The 19,711-nt window shown below is 30.2% G+C and overlaps 3 protein-coding genes across 4 annotated transcripts; 2 read left to right on the forward strand and 1 right to left on the reverse strand.

The window, feature by feature from the left end:
- The first annotated feature begins 1,954 nt into the window (after positions 1 to 1,954).
- Positions 1,955 to 4,382, forward strand: LOC129304431 (uncharacterized). Its single transcript, XM_054944080.1, has 3 exons — positions 1,955 to 2,337; positions 2,561 to 2,626; positions 3,761 to 4,382. The coding sequence occupies exons 1-3, from the start codon at positions 2,164 to 2,166 to the stop codon at positions 4,283 to 4,285; spliced, it is 765 nt and encodes a 254-aa protein (XP_054800055.1). The 5' UTR covers positions 1,955 to 2,163; the 3' UTR covers positions 4,286 to 4,382.
- A 5,184-nt stretch (positions 4,383 to 9,566) lies between these two features.
- On the reverse strand, positions 9,567 to 11,733 carry LOC129307221 (60S ribosomal protein L38). Its single transcript, XM_054948113.1, has 3 exons — positions 11,607 to 11,733; positions 10,665 to 10,848; positions 9,567 to 9,841 (listed from the first exon to the last, which is right to left on the reverse strand). Exons 1-3 carry the CDS (start codon positions 11,607 to 11,609, stop codon positions 9,819 to 9,821), a joined length of 210 nt encoding a protein of 69 aa, XP_054804088.1. The 5' UTR covers positions 11,610 to 11,733; the 3' UTR covers positions 9,567 to 9,818.
- Positions 11,734 to 14,728: 2,995 nt separating this feature from the next.
- Positions 14,729 to 19,324, forward strand: LOC129305115 (probable ribose-5-phosphate isomerase 4, chloroplastic). Of its 2 annotated transcripts, XM_054945046.1 has the most exons (9): positions 14,732 to 14,960; positions 15,338 to 15,465; positions 15,709 to 15,778; positions 16,122 to 16,226; positions 16,338 to 16,433; positions 16,515 to 16,571; positions 17,060 to 17,177; positions 17,267 to 17,333; positions 19,025 to 19,324. In XM_054945046.1, the coding sequence occupies exons 1-9, from the start codon at positions 14,796 to 14,798 to the stop codon at positions 19,095 to 19,097; spliced, it is 879 nt and encodes a 292-aa protein (XP_054801021.1). In that variant the 5' UTR covers positions 14,732 to 14,795; the 3' UTR covers positions 19,098 to 19,324. The 2 variants fall into 2 exon arrangements, with proteins under 2 accessions (XP_054801022.1, XP_054801021.1); XM_054945047.1 differs by lacking the exon at positions 16,338 to 16,433 and having other exon boundaries at positions 14,729 to 14,960.
- The last annotated feature ends 387 nt before the right edge of the window (positions 19,325 to 19,711 follow it).

The following is a 19,711-nucleotide window of genomic DNA, read 5'->3' on the forward strand; positions in this document are numbered from 1 at the left end:
TTTTAAAAAAAATTAATCATTTAATTTTATAATTTTGACTCAATTATAACTTAATCTTTTAGTTTTTATCTTTTACAATTTAGTCCTTATAATTCTAGTGACTTAAATCTTGGCCCCTATATTTTAAAAAATAAAATTGAAAATATTGAAAATATGTTGAACTTTTAATATTTATAAAGATTAAAATGATCTAATAATTTAAAATATTAGTAACAAATTTTAACATAATTTTAATTTTATAATTTTATTACTAATATTATAAATATTTTAAATATTAAAATTCAAAATATTATAAATATTAAAGTTTAAAATATTATAATTTTAATATTTTAATCTTTAAATATTGTGAATATTAAAACTATAGGAATTAAATAATTAATTTTTTTTTAAATTTTAGCTTGTCACCTTGGACTTCTAACAATATTTGTATACTTTAATCTTTTTTACTTTTAAGAAGTCATACTTAAGATAGCAGATGCAAAAGTGATGACCCCATCAGAACTTTCTACAATACATTTAAATTGATTTTAAACGCTAAGCCAAATGCAAAACCAGAGATTAATAGGTCTTTTTATATGTATATATAAAAATTAATATATGTATGTATGTATAATATTTATAAAAAATAAAACATATATGTTTAAATTTAAATATGTTCAAAATGCAATAATGTTTAACAATATTCAATCACAATTTACTTTCACCTTAATTTTCTAAATAACTTTATCATTTTTCATTTTATAATTATTAAAACATGACAAAAAAATAATAGAACAAAATTGACTAGAAATAATTTATTAACGCAAAAGTATAAAATTTCATATAACATTAATAAAAATTTATAGCAATCTGTAAACTAACAGTTTACTTTCTCTCAATTTAAAAATTTTTAAAGGGACAATAAAATTTTTAATCCTTTAAATTATTTTAATCGTCAATTTCATGCTTTAAATTTAATTTTTGTTGATTTAATCATTTAAGTTTGTTGTAATATCAATTTAGTCCTTCTTATTTAAATAAAAGATAACACTACTAAAATATACAGCATGGATATTGATCACATCCATGTAATCTAATAAAAATAAGTGTAATTATCTACCATGGTTTTAACCTTTAAAATTGATCCTAGAAATTATTCAAACATGCACTAAGTTTATTGTAGTTTTGATGCTCATCACATGATGAGTGATATAGACCATTCAGATTTTAAGATTTTATTTTTATATTTATTATAAAAAATTATAAATTTTTAATAAATTTATTTTATTATTAATTTGGATAATATAAATTTAATCTGAATTGTTCAATTTAATATTAAATTTTTTTATAATTTTTATAAATTGACTATCCAAATATACTTTAAATAATCTGGATTTAAAATTTTCAAGTTGTAATTTTTTTAAAATTCTTTTAAAATGATGCTTTTGAATATTATCTTTATTTTTATTTTTTAATATTTTATTTATTAAAATAAGAATTTATAAAATTCTAAAAAAATTATTATTACATTTAGCTAGTCTAGAATACATCTAGGTAATTAATTTATAAAGATTATAAAAAATTAATAATAAATTAAATCATTCAAATAAATTGATAATAAGATAGATTTATTAAAACTTTATAATTTTTTATCATAAATATAAAATAAAATTTTAAAAACTAGACGGTATTGTTCATCAAATGATGAACAGAGCACCATGCTCATCAAGTGATGGGCCCTAAACCAAACGCGCTTGCATCATATACCATCTCAGTACAACGAGGTTAGACAACAACGTATTCAAACCCAAGGATTAGTAAATTTCAAAAAGCTTCTAGGAACAAAAATCAAAGAGAAGTTTCTTAGAAGCAAACAAGTTGAGCCAGTCAACAAACGTGATGCAAAGTCTTTCAAAGTCTTCTTCCTTTATAATATTGATCAAATTAAATTGGTTGTTTACTGAAACAAATTAAACAAAATAAAGAAGCGAAACTGAATTCCTCTGCATAAATTCAATATTTGGAATGATTCAATAAAGCAGCAACCTTTGTGTGAAGATTTTGATCGAAGCTTGTCGTAGGCGCGTTCTGTGTTTCCCTTCTCATATTTGAATCCTATCCTCAGTTTCGCAGACCCGATCGAAAACTTCAACAGAAGAACCAACAAAAAACAAAAAAGAAATCATGGCTTGCTGTGTCCCATTCAACAGCAAAAATCTGGACTTAAGTTTCTTCGTGTTCAAACCAACCGTTGTTCTTGTCGAAAATCTTGTTCATGGTCTCAAACAATTCTCCTCGCAGACCGAAACGCTTGGTTGTTTGCAGAGTTCTATATTCAGAAGCATCCATGGAAACCGGGTAACGTGATTTTTGTTCTTTAATACTTTAAAGCTTACTATGCTTATTGGTACTGTTGATTCACATATAGATGTTATCAAAGAAGGCAACAAAGATTACTCTGTTGTTTTTTGGCTCTAATATTCTACTCTGTTTTTTGGCTCTAAGTTGAAGTTATGACTTTAATTAATATGCTTGTCCTTTGAATTCCCCCAAAAAAAAAAAATTGTTGTCCTTTAAACAGATCATATGGTATGGAGCATGGAAGAAGCGGTCTAGCGAGAAGAAAGAGCAATTGGCAGAAACTCTGGTATGTGACGTAATCCCATAACTACTTCAGTTTCAGTCCCTGCTTTATTTTCTTTTGTGTCTTTCGATTGCCCACATTTATTTTTCTAGAAACAATCTTATTCATAATACAATTGCATACTAAATATAAGTACCTCTTCTAACATATATTTAAATATTGGTTCGTCATATTGTAAAGGACTAATCCTTTATATGAGATTCAATTTTTATTGGTTCTTTTTTTATCTACTATTTCAATGATAATGCATGCATACAATTTGTTTAAAATATCTGGTTAGACCAACAAGCATTGGTCCTAGTGAAAGGAATTATAATATTTTAAATACAAAATCTGAAATTCAAATCCATATAAATATAGAAAAGACTTTTGAAAGAACTACTTTAATTGAGCTTCACAATGCTCAAATCTAATCTATATAGCCATATGTATATATGGTTGGATGAAAAATAAGAGACTTGATATCTTCTAAGTAAAGTCTCAAGTTTGAGTTTTATAAATGAAAAAAATCTCATGGTTCCCCATTTGGGACTCAGTGGCAGTATTGAATACAAATTACAAAATATCGTTTACATGAAAAAAAAAAAAACATATCTAATTGAGTTTGTATGATATATATCTAATTGAATTTATTTTTAGTTTTTATAATTTTATTTCATTGTTTTTCGTTCTTTTGATTTGGTCTATTTACAACGTTAATTTTTACCATTTTAAAAATGCACACAAAGATTATGAGCTGGCACTAATAGAGTTCATTTCGCCGTAATTCTATTAATTTCCTTGTTGATATGGAGATAAATTGACTAGGTATGATTAAAAATAGAATGCAACTATGGGAAAAAAAAATTTCTTTCATATTTAGCTTAAATAGAATATAGGAGATAAAGACGCAATCAAGTGCATATCAGTAAAGGAGTTACAAGAGTTAAATACTCTGAGTGTCAATTTCTAGTTTTTATGTACATTCTCAAGACCGACTAACATTGCAGACAAATCAAATTAAAGGAAACAACAAAATAAAACTACAGAAACTAGAGCAATCAGAAAACAAGAATTACTGTTGTATTTTCCCCCATATATATATATATATATATATCAGAGCAAGCCTATGACCATTTTCCTTTGTTTGTTGTTCAGTTATCAATGCTAAAAAGTGTATCAAGCATGGGAGTGTTAGTAGAGCATAGCTTCCTTGATGCATATGCTGGAGAATCAAGAGATGGTTCCTCTGCTGCAAAATTCTGCAGTGGTGATATAATCTCCATGCACTCTGCATCCACCACCAGCAAGGACCTGAGTGACCTGTGCTACGCCGTGCTGGCGCTGTTCCGGTCCCGGTTCGCCAAAATGGAGGGCATGGCTTCAGGTTTGTGTGTGAAAGGCCAAAACATGCCCAGAGTGATATGCATTCATGTCTGGAATTCTCTCCACTTTTTCTACTCTTGGATTCTCAGCTCTGATCACAGAAAGTGGATGCTTCCATACCTTGAACGTTTCTCTACTTCTGACATAAAGTATGATGTTTATAGAGTAGTTTATGTTAGTGCTGACATTAATGTCATCAATCTTCAAGCTTCTTCTCCACATCATCATCAGATGTTTGAGAATGCAACAGAAAGCTTCTCAGATAGTAATACTAGACTTGATGCTAAGTCCTGTTGAATTCAAACTCCAGCCTAGCTCCTTATATGCTTCTCTCTGCCTTGTAAATGATGTATATCAGCTTTGAGCGCTCCTGAGAATATTATGAATATATATATATATATATATTAAGTTGGGCATAATAATCTGAATTGAAATTTTGGTTTGTATGAAAATGTACTGCAGTCTATTGGGAGAGATTCCCAATTAGAGTCACCAAAATCTAATACTTCTGAATTATAATATAGAATATTGGTAATTATTTTACAATTGTAAAAAAAAAAGAGCTAGTTAAAATATTAATTTCTTAAAAAATTTACTCCATCGGTCCCAAATTATAATATACTTTTGGACAAAAATCTTGCATGTCATTAAACATCATTTAACACTTAACTTTTTTAAAATAAAAATATATACTTTTAAAAATATCCTTCCTTTAATATATTAAAAGGAGAGGGAGATATAAATTAAATATAGAGAGAGAACAAGAGTGATATTGAAATAAAACTATCTAATGAAACTTAAATATTTTCAAAACGTCTTATATTTTGAGAGGTCAAAACTTTTTCAAAAGTATCTTATGATTTGAGATGTAGGGAGTTCATCTTTTTGATAATACTCTCATTAAATATCTTACACAAATGCCTTAATAATGATAATGATAATAATGAATGAAGTAGGAAAATATTTGAAATATAAAAATTACTAATTTTTTTGTATTTTAGACTAAGTGGGGTTTTTGGTTTTTAGAAAATGTATTACATTGTGATCGATGGAATAGATTATCATGTAGCATTAATGCATTTTAATGTTCATTGTGTCATGGAGTTCTAATGTTGCTATGAGAAAGGTTTCCTTTTTCACCTTACTATAACAAGAGAAACTTCCCTTTGAGAATTAGATTGCGTTTGTGGCTGAGATTATATTGGAAACCACCAAAATTATATTATCCACTTAACTTTCACTAAAATCATGGTCAGTATTTTCTAACCAAAAATTTAATACACACTCAAGCTATACAAAATAACATTCACAATTTTCACAGGGCATCTACAATTGAGCTCATTCATTTATATTCATGTGACAAATATTTTCCACCAGTATACATCAATGACAAAAAAAACAAGTCAATCTAAGAAAATGACAGTCCAAGACGATATAATCCTCATTTTCCTCTTTTATGACGAAATACATGTTGGTCTGAAATTTCTTTGGGCCAGTCGTATTGCTCTGACATTAACATATGATGCCTTCATGCAACACCAACAATTTTTGCTTAAAATATGTTAGTTTTTATGATACAAACATGGAGGGTAATTCTGTCACTTTATACACCACCATTAAAGTGAGAGAAGCTCAATCAAAAAAGAGTAGATGGCATGCCAAGGGCAGCCTATGTAGCATCTCACGCCACAACTGCATTTCACGTGGGGGTAGACAAGCATAAAACTTTTAAGTGGGTTACATGGATGAAGACAAGTCAAACATCTTGTTCTTAGGAACTATCAATTAAAACAATTGCTATGGATGGATGATGATGATGATGATGATGATGATGATGATGATGATGATGATGATGATGATGATGATGATGATTATTATTATTATTATTATTATTATTATTATTAGTTTTCTTTAGATTGTTACTTTTAGTATCCATAAAACATCATGCCCTCTATTTGGTTCAAGGTTTGTTGAAGGGAGGGAAGGGGAGGTGAGTTATTTTCCTCCTTATTTATTAAATTTTTTATATTAAATATGCTTAAGAATAGTTTATTTCATTAAAATAAACTAAACTATTTGATTAAATATATCCCAAGTTCTATATATTCATGACATATCTTCTAGTTTTTGAAAGAGGGACTTCTTTTTATTTTTAATGTTTTATCTACTATTTTTTTCTTCATTTTTCTTTTTTCTTCTTATTGCCCGATCTTGTACTTTTTTTGTTGCAAAAGTTTCAGGTCTATTTAATTTTTATTTTTCTTCTTTTTTCTTTCTTTTTAGTCTCTTAGTTTGTTTTCATCATCTTTCATTATTTCCTTTTTTTTTTTTTGCCCCATCAAATAACTCTTGATATCATGTTAAATTCTTTTTATTAAGTATGTTTAAAAATGGTCTATTTTATTAAAATAACTCAAGTCATTTAGTTAGACACATTTCAAGTATGATATATTCATAATTTATTTTTTAATTTGTAGATTTAGAACTTTTTTATCATTAATGTTGTTTGGTCCAAAAAGTTTTTAAGGCTCACCTCCCCTCATTTATTTCTAAAAACTTTTAGCCTCTAGGCTTCAGTCTCTCCCCTCCAAAAGCATGATTTTTTAGGGTGAGATATTGAAGATAAATTTTAGGGAAAAGTTTAGTTAAGGATCACTATAGAAAATTAATTTTAGGTGGGTTAGAAAAAATTATAACATTTCAGTTCAGTCCAAAAAAAAAAGTCAAAAACATTTCGATGGTAAAAAGATCAAAATACCTTCAATTGTTATGCAGAATCACTAGTTGTTAATTTTCTTATTGCACTAATTAATTTACCAATATCGCTTGTAAATTACATCCGTTGGTTAGACAATTATTAACATTATCTATTGATTTGCTAACTTTACTTGTTAATTTACAAATATCAATCGTAAATTACAAGACATGTCAGTTATTTATAATTAATATTAGTAAATTACAAAATTTGTCAGTAATTTACAACTGATGTTAGTAAATTAATAAGTAAAGTTAACAATTTAACAATTGATGCTGCTATTTATGATTGAAAAATTGATACCAAGTCTTATAAAATTATTGACATGTCAACTCATGTAATTTGTAACTCATATTTGTAAATTAACAAGTAAAATAAAAAAATTAACAACTAATGATTCTGCATAATAAGTTAAAGGTATTTTTATCTTTTCACTATTAAAATTCTTTTGACTTTTTTCTCTTAAAATGAAATTAAAATGTCAAAATTCTTTTGAACTCACATGAAATTAATTCTCTATAGTGGTCCTTAACTAAAATTCTCCTTGAATTTTATGTTAACATAATTAGTGTTATACAAATTTTAAAATTCCTCTTCTACCCCATCTAAATGTTATGCCCTAATCCTCCATCTCTCCCACTGCTCGCGTCCGTTGTATCTTTTACAAAAGAATAAAGTAAAATTAAATCTTAGTGTATGGTGATAATTGATAGGTTGTATTATAACTTTTTTCCTAATAAATAAAAAGAACATAAAAATGAACATAATTTATATTTCATAAGAATTAAATAATTAATTTTTAATCAATTGCCACTCCTAAACCAAACAAGAAATCATTGAAATATATCCCCTCCCTTCAAATAATTATTGAAACTTCTCATCTTCCCCTCCAATTAAACCATATAATGAATCATTAAAATTTCACCCTTCTCTCCATTGAACAGAACATTGCATAACAGGATCTCGAGCTTGCCCTTAAAAATTTTAAATCACTCATTGCATTCCTAAAGTAAAGAGTAATTGAAGTATCGAACTATTGAAATTGATGTTCAGAAAGAGACTAATTCCTCGGAGACTTGGTCATGGAAACAAGAAAATATATAGTAGGTCCAAAAAAAGAAAATACAATTGCTCATCATATAATTTTAGCATGTTTTAATATTAATTTCTAAAGTTTTTTTGGCATTGCTCCAATTCCTTTAAATTTAATCAATTTGCAATGTCAGCGCTGATTGTCACTAACCAAGTTAAGTCCGAAAGTGACTTTTCTACTTATCTATCCTAACTATTCATCTTATCGATCCCACGTTTAAAAATTCTAATTTAATGTTTTACATTTTTTAATCTTTTACTCAATTTTATACAACTTATCAAAATTTTAACAAGTTAACATACAAAATAATTCCAAAACATCACAAATAGATAAAAACTTAAAAGGACTTGAAAGAATAAAAAATATAAAAATTAATTTCAAAATATACTAAAAGTTGAGGAACCAACAGTTTCAGTACAAAGAACAAAAATTGACACGCCCATAAGCCTCATTTCCTCTCGCCAAAGTTTCCATATTGACCCATTTGGTAGTATAGGGGAGTTTTTTATAGAAATGAAGAAAGAAGAAAAAGTGAGGTGAAAATGAAGTTTTAAAGCATGCTTGGTAAATACATGAAAGTAAGATATAATTTCTAAGAGAGAGTCACATTCAATTACTACTCAAATAAATTATTCATAAATAAAGATCAATATGGAATGAATTATTATTAAAATAGAAACATGACTTTTTTTTTTTAATTGAACTTATTATTAGTTTTTACATGCGAATAATTTGCTCAAATGGTCATTAAATGTGATTCTCTCAATTTTTAATTAAAATACATATTATAATATGAAAATATCAAAAATGCTCACGAACCAATTCCATGAGAAGTCAATTCCATCAATTTTGATGGATGTGAGTTTTCAAAATAACAAATTTCAATATACCAAACACTTCATTTTTCCAATTTCACCTCCACTTTTTCAGTTTCAATTCTATCATACCAAACAAGGTATAAAGGTTCTTATTCTTATGTATGAGTAGAGAAATGGCTATTACCCAAGCATGTGGTCGAATTGATGATGTAATAATTAAATAAAAATAATATTACATGTATGTATAAAATAAATACAAGACAAAAATATAATATGTTAATAAAATGACATAACATGACCGTAAATTAATAATATTATAAATTATAATTTTATAATTTGTCAAATATAAATGAATCTTTATTAAATTAGGTATGAATAAATTCAAAAATATCTATATTTATATTTATAATTGTCAATATCTTTATAAAAAAATAATCTCAAATCATATTTTATGTAAGTGAATTATTCAAAAATAAAGTTGACTTTTAATAGAATCTAGTTTTTAAATTTTTCTATTTTTTAAATGTTTAAGCTTTTTTCTAATATCATATTTAAAACTATTTAATTTTTTAAAAAGTATTCCGGTTCCCAATTTAACTCTAGCTTTCAGCTCAATTCTGATCTAATCAGACTCAATCATGAAAATAATTTTCTTTTGTTTTTTTTTTTGTCAAACCGAGCCATTAATAATTTCAGTCAACAGTTTGACCGTTTGATTCAGTTCAATTTTAAAATCGTTGCTATTACCTTCAAAATTTTATGAATAACCAATCAATCCCATTTGTTAAATAGAACTACCAAATTTATAGCAGAATTTTTAACATGCAAATTAGAAACATATATGACGTGGTTACCAACAACGTTTAATGGAAAATTAACGATTGATTTTTTTTAACTAATTTCCACGCACTGTTTGATAATAATTTCTTAGCTTCAATATTGATAAAAACATTAAATGGACAACGAATTGATGTGTCGGTCTAGAGAAGTCAAGTCTAAAATCCATCGCAAGACAACCAACTTTCGCTTCAGTAGATGAAGTATATCTCTACCCAACAACTCGCTAAACGTGAGACCACAAAATCTTGAGGTTCAACTACAAGGAAACAGGCATCAGACAACTACAAGAAATATGCTAGCATTTTGCTCCAGCACTCCGTGCTTTCAAAGGTCTTGAACGCTCAAGCCTGCAAATATTAAGAGATTATAGTGGTAAGATCACACAACAAACTAATTTACGCTCAACTTTTTTGTTATGAATGTTAGCAGCACCTTCGGATTTATCTTGAAACTAAATTTCTTCCCTGGTCAATTTTAAACATATAATGTTGTGGAATTTAGTTGACAGAGAGAGGAAAAGAGAGAAGAAAAAATAGAGGTAGCGGCAAAAAGAGAAAGACAGATATCTGAATAATGCACATATAAAAGAATCATGTTCAAGAATCAGGTGCATTGCCTTATATCCTAATCCAACCAAATCCCATCTAAATCCTACAAATATAAGGATAATATTTAACTCCTGTCTAGATCCTACTAATATAATTTCATTCCTATTAAAATCCTAAATATAACTGTAACTAATTCTTAATCCTCTTCTTATTTATAATTACATATCATATAACTACCAGAAGAATGTCACCATACAACCCCTTAGCCAAAAAAATCCCAAAACAAAGAGACAATTTATCCAAAGGTATATGAATGATGTTATCGTAGCAGTTTTGAGATTGAATATAGAGCATGCAACAAGTTTATTGATTTGAAAAATTATACAATCATGAAAAACTTTCAAATCATAGTAATTTCCAAGAGTACTTACTAGCTCAAATGCCACATGCAACAAGATACCAAACAAATACAGTTTCAGTCTGATGAGGAAGAACGTAAACTTCATCCAAATAACATTTTTACTTGTTAAAGCAATCACAATTTGCCATACGATGATAACTAATATTATCAGAATTAGAAAATAAAATATCACCCAAAACAGAAAATTTATCCATCACTAACCTGGAGGAAGTGATTGCTTCAATTTATCAGCCTTCTCTGGGTCAAACACACAGAGAGTGTAGAGATACTTGGAACATCGAACCTTGAACTTAACAACATCTCTGCTCCTCTTGATCTTCACTGACCTTGCATCTTTTCTTCGGGCAGTGAGAAGAAAGTCCTTAATCTCATGGATTTGCTTAGGCTGTATAGAACAATGCAAAGACATTAGAAAAGAAAAGGCGTAATTACAGCAGAACTGACATAATATATGCGCCAACTTGGTGAGGCATTGACATTTGAGGAACTTAAACATGACGAGCCACTAGATTCTATAAGTAAAATATGCATCCAGAAAAATTACTGGTTATGAACTAATCCGAAGATATGGTAACACATTTACCGAATTTTCAACTATTCGAATGGTTTCATTAATTTAGCATAAACTTATAGAGTATCAATGACGAAAACCAGAAATTTGACTTAAGTTTGATTCAGTTTAATATAGTCTACAACAACATCCAGATTTTAAACGAATGAGCTACCAACCAGTTCATTCAACATATCAACAACATTAATCAGCAAAAGCTCGCATCCAAGTTACTTGAATATTCAATTCCTAAGATTGTGCCTGGATGCACAAATCCCATATTTCTGAAAAGTGTTCCCAAATGTTCCTAAACACTAAAAAATTATTCAGTTGGATGATATTTAAAGAATGAGAATATACTTAATGAAACAACAATGAGAAAGTTGTTAAAACATGATTATGCAGTAAACGTACAACAACTTGCACAGTTTAAGCATAATGAAATCGTGTCCCCATAACACAAGTGCAAAAATTAAGTTAACCCATGTGGACCCATTCTAGTTCTTCCATTATATAGTGAATGAAGATAAGAAACGGAAACTTCATTGATTACAATGAAAAGAAAGACGAGATGAACAATGGAAATAGGGTACCATCGTGAAGACCGTGACCGTCTGATTCAACTGCTAAAAAAGCTCCGAGCTCCGGCACTACGGCACACAAGAAGTTGTTGAGGGTAGAAGAGGGGAATTGCAAGTTGCAACGGCTAATAAACCCTAGCCTGGTTTCTTCTATCCGCCCAAAGGTCTGTATGGGCCTCGGCCCAATCAAGGGTAGGCGTAAAAAAAAAATATCACAAAAACAAGGCATGAATATATATATATATATATATTATAAATAAATATGTGTGGGTAGAAAATATTTTCAACTGAAGGATATTTTATTTGGTGTTGAGATGTTCTGAATCTATATCTTTGGAATTAGCAAAATTTAATTATATGAAAAATGGAGTTAAATGTTGATCGGCGATATATAGTTTTTTTAAAATTCAAATTGCATGATATAATGTAGAGATACGATACGATATGTATTTGATATGTTAATATTTATTATTAAAAACATGAGAACCTATTTTCTAAGAAATTTTAATGTTTAATTTTAAAAATCATAATAAGATATTAAAAATAATAATATAAGAATCTCAAATAAAATTTAATTTCTTAAAAAATGATTTGAAGTGTTGATTTTAAAATATCCAAATATAGAAATAGGATAGTACACTTCTTGCTCAAAAATCATATCATAGCGTGCCTTCCAAATCCGCCACAATAAGATCAAGATTAATGGTCACGAAGCTGTAAGGTGTTGCAGCAGCCATGCACCTAAATGATAAGCAGAATTGGTTTCAAGTCTGATCCCTAAAGTAGACCCAAACCACAAAAGCCTCTCCCTCTCACAAAATAATAGCATGTGCCAAACAGATTCCTACAAATCATTACAAAACAAATAAAAAGATGAGTTGCACAATGCTTTTTCCACAGAGCATCCCCAGTTGGAATATGATCCACGAATCTTCCTCATATGATCAGCGGATCTTCCCAAAATCTGAAATTTAAGCCATTTCCAATTGAGTAACAGTAGTGATACTGCAGCAATAAACGACCCTCAAGCAGGGACGAATCTAGACTTAAATAGTCCTTTGGTAAAAAAAATATAATTTTTATTTATAAAAAATGTTAAAATAGATTTTAGGCCCCTCACTTTTGGTTTTATTTTCAAGTCACCCCAATTCATCACTTTCTAGATTCGTTACTGCCCTCAAGTAGACTGGACCGCGCTAAGAGGATCGTCCACCCTTAATAGCCCTCAATTTCCCCTTCCTTTCTCTGCCGTACACTTCCTTCTCACTCTTGTCCTGCTTTCTTGGCCTCCCAATCCCCCAATCTGATAATCTACAAACTCTGGTAAGCTAATTTGGATCCGATTGGTGATTTAATTATACTCACTTAATGAGTACTTCATGTGATATGATGGCAATGATATGATTTCATTGAATGGCTATCAAAAATTTTGTTATTTAATATTTAAAAAGTTTGAAATTTTAAATTTTTGGAAGTACAATATAAATAATGAATATTCTAATCATGTTAATTGTTTTGAATTTTTTAAAAAAATATATTTTAATAATTTTTAAATATACATAAAATTCAATGATTATAAGTGAAACACTAAGGTCATGTTTGGTATCATTGAATTGGTAAGGTGAAAATAGAATCAGAGATGGAATCCTAATTTAAACATGATTGGTATACAAGAACCACAATTCTTAAGAATCCTAATTCCATCAAAAATGCTAGAATTCAATTTCATCATATTGACTATGGAGTTGCTTCAATTCCTTTGAATTCATTTTGTGGACCCTACTACCCTCATCTTTTTTATTCATTTATGATGAGGTAAGTCTTTTTAATTTTGAGAAGAAAGGGCAATTTGGTCTTTTCTAATTTTAAGTACATATATAAATTAATATTATATTAGAATTTCATCTTCACATTAAACACACTTTTAAAACTCAATTTTATTTCGATTCTGATTTCAATTTCAATCCCAATTCTGATTTTGATTTTAATTTTGATTCCATTAAAAACTCTTCCATCATACCAAACAAGGGCGAAGACCCTATTTGGTATGATGGAATTCTAAGTCTGGAAATGGAATCATAAATGAATTCTTGATGTAAGTTTGTTTGGTATTATAGATTTTGGATTCATTGGAATTCCAATTCCAACAAAATATGTATAATCCAATTCCATCTCAGGCTCTATGAAATCCATTCGATTCTCTAGAATTAAAATTTAAAGCCACTTCTACCCTCATCACTGTCTGTCTCCTCCACGACTCCACCCTCATCCATCATCATTTGCTTCACCTTCAACCGCCTCTAACTACTTGCCTTCAACTTCATTGTTAAACTCCAATCATCATTGCCGCTTTTGCTGCCGTGATGAACCAGCTAAAGGACATGTGATTTACAAGAACAAAAAATACAAAAGGTAAACTGGTGGGATGATAGCACAGAGGTCGCCCAACCATGGAATCAAGTTCGACGGTTCTCTCGTGGGGATTTTGTGGGGTATGAATATGCTCTAAATTTTTTCTGGTTCAACCCATATTTCTAAAAGTTACGAAGATCTTCGTGTGGTGACAATGGCCAAGAGGAGAGACGAACATAAGAGAGATGATTTTTTTTAAAGGATATTTTGATCATTTCATATTTTAAATACATATATATTAAAATTAAATCAAGATTCCATCTTCATATTAAATATATTTTTAAAATTTTATTTTATTTTAATTTTAATTTCAATTTTAATTTTAATTTCATCAAAAACCCTTTCCATCGTATCAAATAAGGCCTAAGGGTAACATTCAAAGAATTCAAATACAATCTTGCATTATAAGTTTTTTTTTTTTTAATGCAATGAAAGTTTTGATAGTTCATTTTTCCGTAAAAATTTCCTCCTTTCTTCTACTACTGCATAACATTTCAGGAGCCATCCATCGCTGTCCTCTCGTCCCAAATCTGGTTTCCCGCGCATCTGGATGAAGTCGATGGTTACGATTGGATTCCTCACACTCTTGATGCTAGCGTCGTTTTATTAAGTGAATTGTCTACCACCATTTGATCAATTTGACGGCTGCGATTTCGCTTCTGGTCCTGACCGCACAAAAGCGACCATGAGAGAAACCGAACGCCGGCTACAGTCCGTTGAGAGTCTGGCGACTGTTTTAATGCCTTTATCCACAAGTTCAGAAATTGCGAGGATATGAAGTGAACGGCAATGGCTTCAGTAGCTTCATCTTCATCGTTTTTCCCTGCCCTCACACGATCGTATTTTCCTCCATGGGGTAACGGAAACAAAACAGCGAGGTCCAATTTTCTGAGGATCGTCACTCGCTCTTGTCTTGATGATAGTTCCTCTCTGTCTCAAGCAGCGCAATACACTGTATGATTTCTAGCTGGACTTTAACTCCCAAAATCTCTATTCAAACGGTGTTTTTCTCTCTCTAATCACGCTGTTTACATACACACACGCATATGAAGTTCTTCGAACAGAATCTGTCGATAATTAACTTTGATTCAGCATTTTCACTAACACCAGCGAACAATGGCTCACATTGTATTTTGCGCAATGTGTTCCTATTTGATGGAAGTTGTTTTTGTTATGGATCAATCCCCTTTTTCGGCGGTTAAGTCTTATACAATTGCTTTGCTTATATTTAACTAAATAGCGTGGTATTGAAACGCAATTGATCTCTTCCTACTCTTCTCTTTAATTGTTCATTTCTATGAATTGATTAGTGATATATTTTTCACTACCAGGTGGATACATACGTAAAGAGTGGCATGGTCATAGGATTGGGGTCTGGTCAGGCTTCTGGTTTGGCCATTAGGCATTTGGGCCAGCAACTTCGTACTGGTGCTTTAAAGAATGTAGTAGGGATCCCTATGTGAGTCCAATACCCTTGTATAACTATGTTGGATGTTTTGATTTCATTTATATGCCAATTTCAATTTTGGGTTTCTTCGTCCTTTTTCACACTTCTTTCCTTTGAATTATTATTGTTTTAAACAAAGGGTATAACAGGTTTAGATTTAGATCACTGTTGTTCGTTATGCCATACCACTTCCAATTAGGAACTTAACGTGTAACTTCGCCGAATCAGGTGAGATAGATGCTTTGCTCTATGCAGGTCTGTCACAAGTGCAAGCGAGGCGGCGAAGGCAGGAATTCCACTGGATAGCTACCAAGAGGGTTCTCAAGTGTGCACAAAATGATTATAATCTTATACATTTTCCATTATTGTTTCACGAGCATATCTTGTTTAATAAGGCTTTTGGACGTTTGCTAGAAATTTTAGAAGGACGTGATGACTTGTTAGCGTTCCTTTGTAAAGGCTTTGCCAAAATAGAATTTTCTAACTTGTGCATTTCTTGAAACTTCTTTTGATACATTAGATTATCTCTATCCCATAGTGTTGACGACCCACAAAATTAAGTGCATCCGTAATTTTTCTTTTCTTTTCTTTTCTTTTCTTTTTTGTGAAGTAATTTTTCTGCTTTGTTTGCTGAAAACTTAGATTCATGTCTACTTTCGCTGTTGCAGATTAATTTTGCATTTGATGATGCTGATGTTATAGAAGAAGGATCACTTATTGCGATCATCGGACGCCGGAAATTGCATGGTGAGGAATCCATACTAGAAAAGAAGGTGGGATACTGTAACTTGCATTTTTTTCCCCTGGTGTTTCTTTTTGATTTTGTGTAGATGAACTTCCATCTTTGGTAATTGAAAATTTGTTTTTTATCCTTTTGCTTCCAGTCCATACTAAATGCTGCCAATAAACTTGTATTTATTATTGAGGAAAACCAGTACAAAGGTGGTTTGGAAGGTTCTATTCCTGTTCTAGTTCAGTCTGTAAGTGGTTATGCAAATTGTTAGGTCAATACTATTTTCTTGTGTGCACATTACTAATAATCAATTTCTATCTTTTCCTAGTTAAACTGGTTGGAAACAGCTGAAGCGATTGATGATATGTTTTTGGGCGATGCTGAGGTTTGCTAGACATACAAACATTTAATAAATTTTGTCTCATACACATAATGGGAGGTGTTACTTCTTTTTCTATGGTCCAGATAATTAGAATGGCATGTCTTATTGCTAGCTTTCTTGACTTTATAAAAGGTTGTGGACTTAAAATTTGCCATAATTTGTTTTTAAGGAATCCGTTTTTTCACTTGGTTTGCTTTTATTTTTCCAGATCACTCTATTTGTATGATTCATTACTTAGCTGCATGAAGGACCATCTGGTTACAGAAGTTATATGATATGACATAAAAGTTCAATTAATTCCCCTGCTTTTACAACTTGATAAAATATTCAACTTCCCATGTGAAGAAACACTTTATCTAATGTATAGCTACTGCTTTATTCTTTTGAATATGATGCATCTCCATATAAAAATATTACTGCTTGTTCAATGGTGCTCGGTAACAATACTTTCATGTTCTGATTGTATTTATGGTTTATCTCTGTAAACAAAGGTCTGGAGAAGACCATCTATAGGGCAAGCTGGTCCCCTAGGAGGTGACTTCCCACTAGTCACCAAAGAGGGACATAATTTGCTCGATGTTATTTTTACATCTCCAATTGAAAGCCTTGGTAAATTCTTTGCAATGATGACTGTTTCAAACTTCATTTCTCAGTTTTCTTTGTTGTCCGTTGGTTTTCATCTCAATTTCTATTTGTAGCTGAAGTGGCAGAAAACCTCAATACAATTAAAGGTGTTGCAGGGCATGGAGTCATTTCAAAATTTCCGTTAGTTTTCTTTCACCTTCCTATGCTCTTTTAAATTTGCCAACTTACACACATATTTGCGTTTCTTCTGGAATCTCTGCCGTAATTAATCAGAAACACTGGATGGAACTTTTCTTAAGTCGTTTATCTTAATTATAGCCTTTCCCTGAGCCTCTTCTGAGCCTTTCACTGACACAATTATTGTGTGACGAGCCTTCTTTAATTTACATGACACTGAAAAGTAATTAAATTGAAAGAACAACTTGGCATGAGGTTTAACATTTTAAGAGGTACAAATGTGCTTATTTCATGATAAAATGTTATAGTTCAGTTGAAAAGTGTCATCGTTATTTTGCCATAGTATCAGTTTTCTTCAAGCCATAATAAACGGTATATGAGAGTTAATAATATTCAGGTAATACGAAACAAAATGTTATGATGACATACTTCAATGACCAAGACGATAAATTAAGTAAAAGAAGTCAAGCCATGTAATTCTCCAAAAGGCCTTGTTAGTGTAGAACCAATAGGAAACTCACATAGAACTTCAAAATTTAAAAAACCTCCATATTAATAACCAGTGAGAAAGGGGTTTATGATAATGACTAGTTAGAGCCCTATTTATAAGCAACACAAATAAGATATTCTAATCTACTAGAATACTAATATAAATCTTGCCCTAATAAAATTATGTGATGGGACAGCAATTCCCTACCTCAAACAGTAAACCTGAAAACTAATAACTAACCTAACTAATCCTGAAATTGCCCCGATGACAAATTAATAACTAATCGTCTAATTTTTGGATTACTTTTAGGCAGTGCATTGCTTCTTGAAGCAGATAGTTTGCATTAACAATAATGAACTCAAGGCAGTGGCATCGCTTCATGGAGATAGTTTGCGTAAATAGTAATAGAATTATATGAAGGGATAGCAATTCCCTATCTCAAACAGTAAGCCTGACAACCAATAACTTGCCTAGCTCATTTTATAATTGTCCCAATATGGTAGATGGCAATTTTTTTTTTTTGGTAATGATGACAAATTATTTATTATGTTCTCAAATAGTGACAAATTAATAACTAATCATATATTTTTAGATTGTTTTTAGGCTGAAGCATTGCTTCTTGAAGAAGATAGTTTGCATAAATAGTAATATAATCGGATTAGATGATGGAATAACAATTCCGTATTTGCAACAGTAAGCTTGATCAATAACTAACTTAAGTATTCCTATAATTGTCCCTATATGATTAGTGACAAATTAATAATGATCTCAAATAGTGACAAATTAATATACGATTGAGTGGGAGGGGATGCAATTTAGCTTTCCCATATCAATTGTTTTCCGCCATGTTTGAGTGGCCGTTACACTTAAATCGTGGGATGATAGGACAGTTTCCAGCCTCCTATGATTTATTGGAAATTTTCCTTTCTTATTACATGCCTTTGACTGGATTGACTCACTCAATTGGAAATATATGAATGATAATTTGTGAAATGACTTATTTTTATAGAGATCCTTTGCTACATGGCTGTTGTGCTTAGAAATTTATTTAAGTTTTTAACTACAATTTATAAGAAATCATTCATCTTGTATTATGTAGGATTTACACTGCTCATAAATTTTAAATTCCTATTCAATATCTTTCAAACTAATTTTTAAATGGTTGAAAAAAAAATTATAAATAGCTTCTTATTGTGTAATGCAGATGCTCAGTGGTAATTGCTTCCCAGAATGGGCTTAATGTTGTGGACAAATTGACAGAAAAGGTAGTGGGATAAGAATTTGAATCTCAAAGTGATAATTTATGGCGATGCTTTACTTTTCACCTAAAGTGTCTTTAGATGATCAAATGAGGTAGTGCTTTAGTTATCATATTATGTGGTGCAGTTTTGTGGCGGTCCATTTGTTTCTCATCTTTTTCCCCTTTATTTGTTTCTTGTGATCTTGTCTACCTCGGCATGTGTTTCACAAAAAAAAAAATAATAATAATAATAATTAGCCAATACAGGAAGGCTGGCTTATTTAATGCGAATAATAAAGATCCACTGTAAATGAGAATAATTTTTTTAAGAACTTGATTGATAATAGAGTATAATGAAATTATGTAATTCATATAGCTGATCTCATTTAGTAAAATAACACTTGTTATTGATTAGAAAAAAGAATATTTTTTTAATTAGACCAAAAACCCAAGTACTTGGGCCAACAAATATAAGGAGACCAACAACTAGAACTATACACAGATTGGACCCAAAATGGGGGGAAACACAAAGTTGAACTATATATTTGGAATTCATGCCATAATCACCAACATATTTTGCTTGTCCTCTATATTGCATCGACTGAGTCTGAGTGGAATGTCCCTCTCAACCGGTCAGTCTTGAATAGAGTA

Source organism: Prosopis cineraria, unplaced genomic scaffold (genome assembly GCF_029017545.1).
Source record: "Prosopis cineraria cultivar Desert tree isolate PC_DT_omini unplaced genomic scaffold, ASM2901754v1 PC3, whole genome shotgun sequence".
Classification (NCBI taxonomy): domain Eukaryota; kingdom Viridiplantae; phylum Streptophyta; class Magnoliopsida; order Fabales; family Fabaceae; genus Prosopis; species Prosopis cineraria.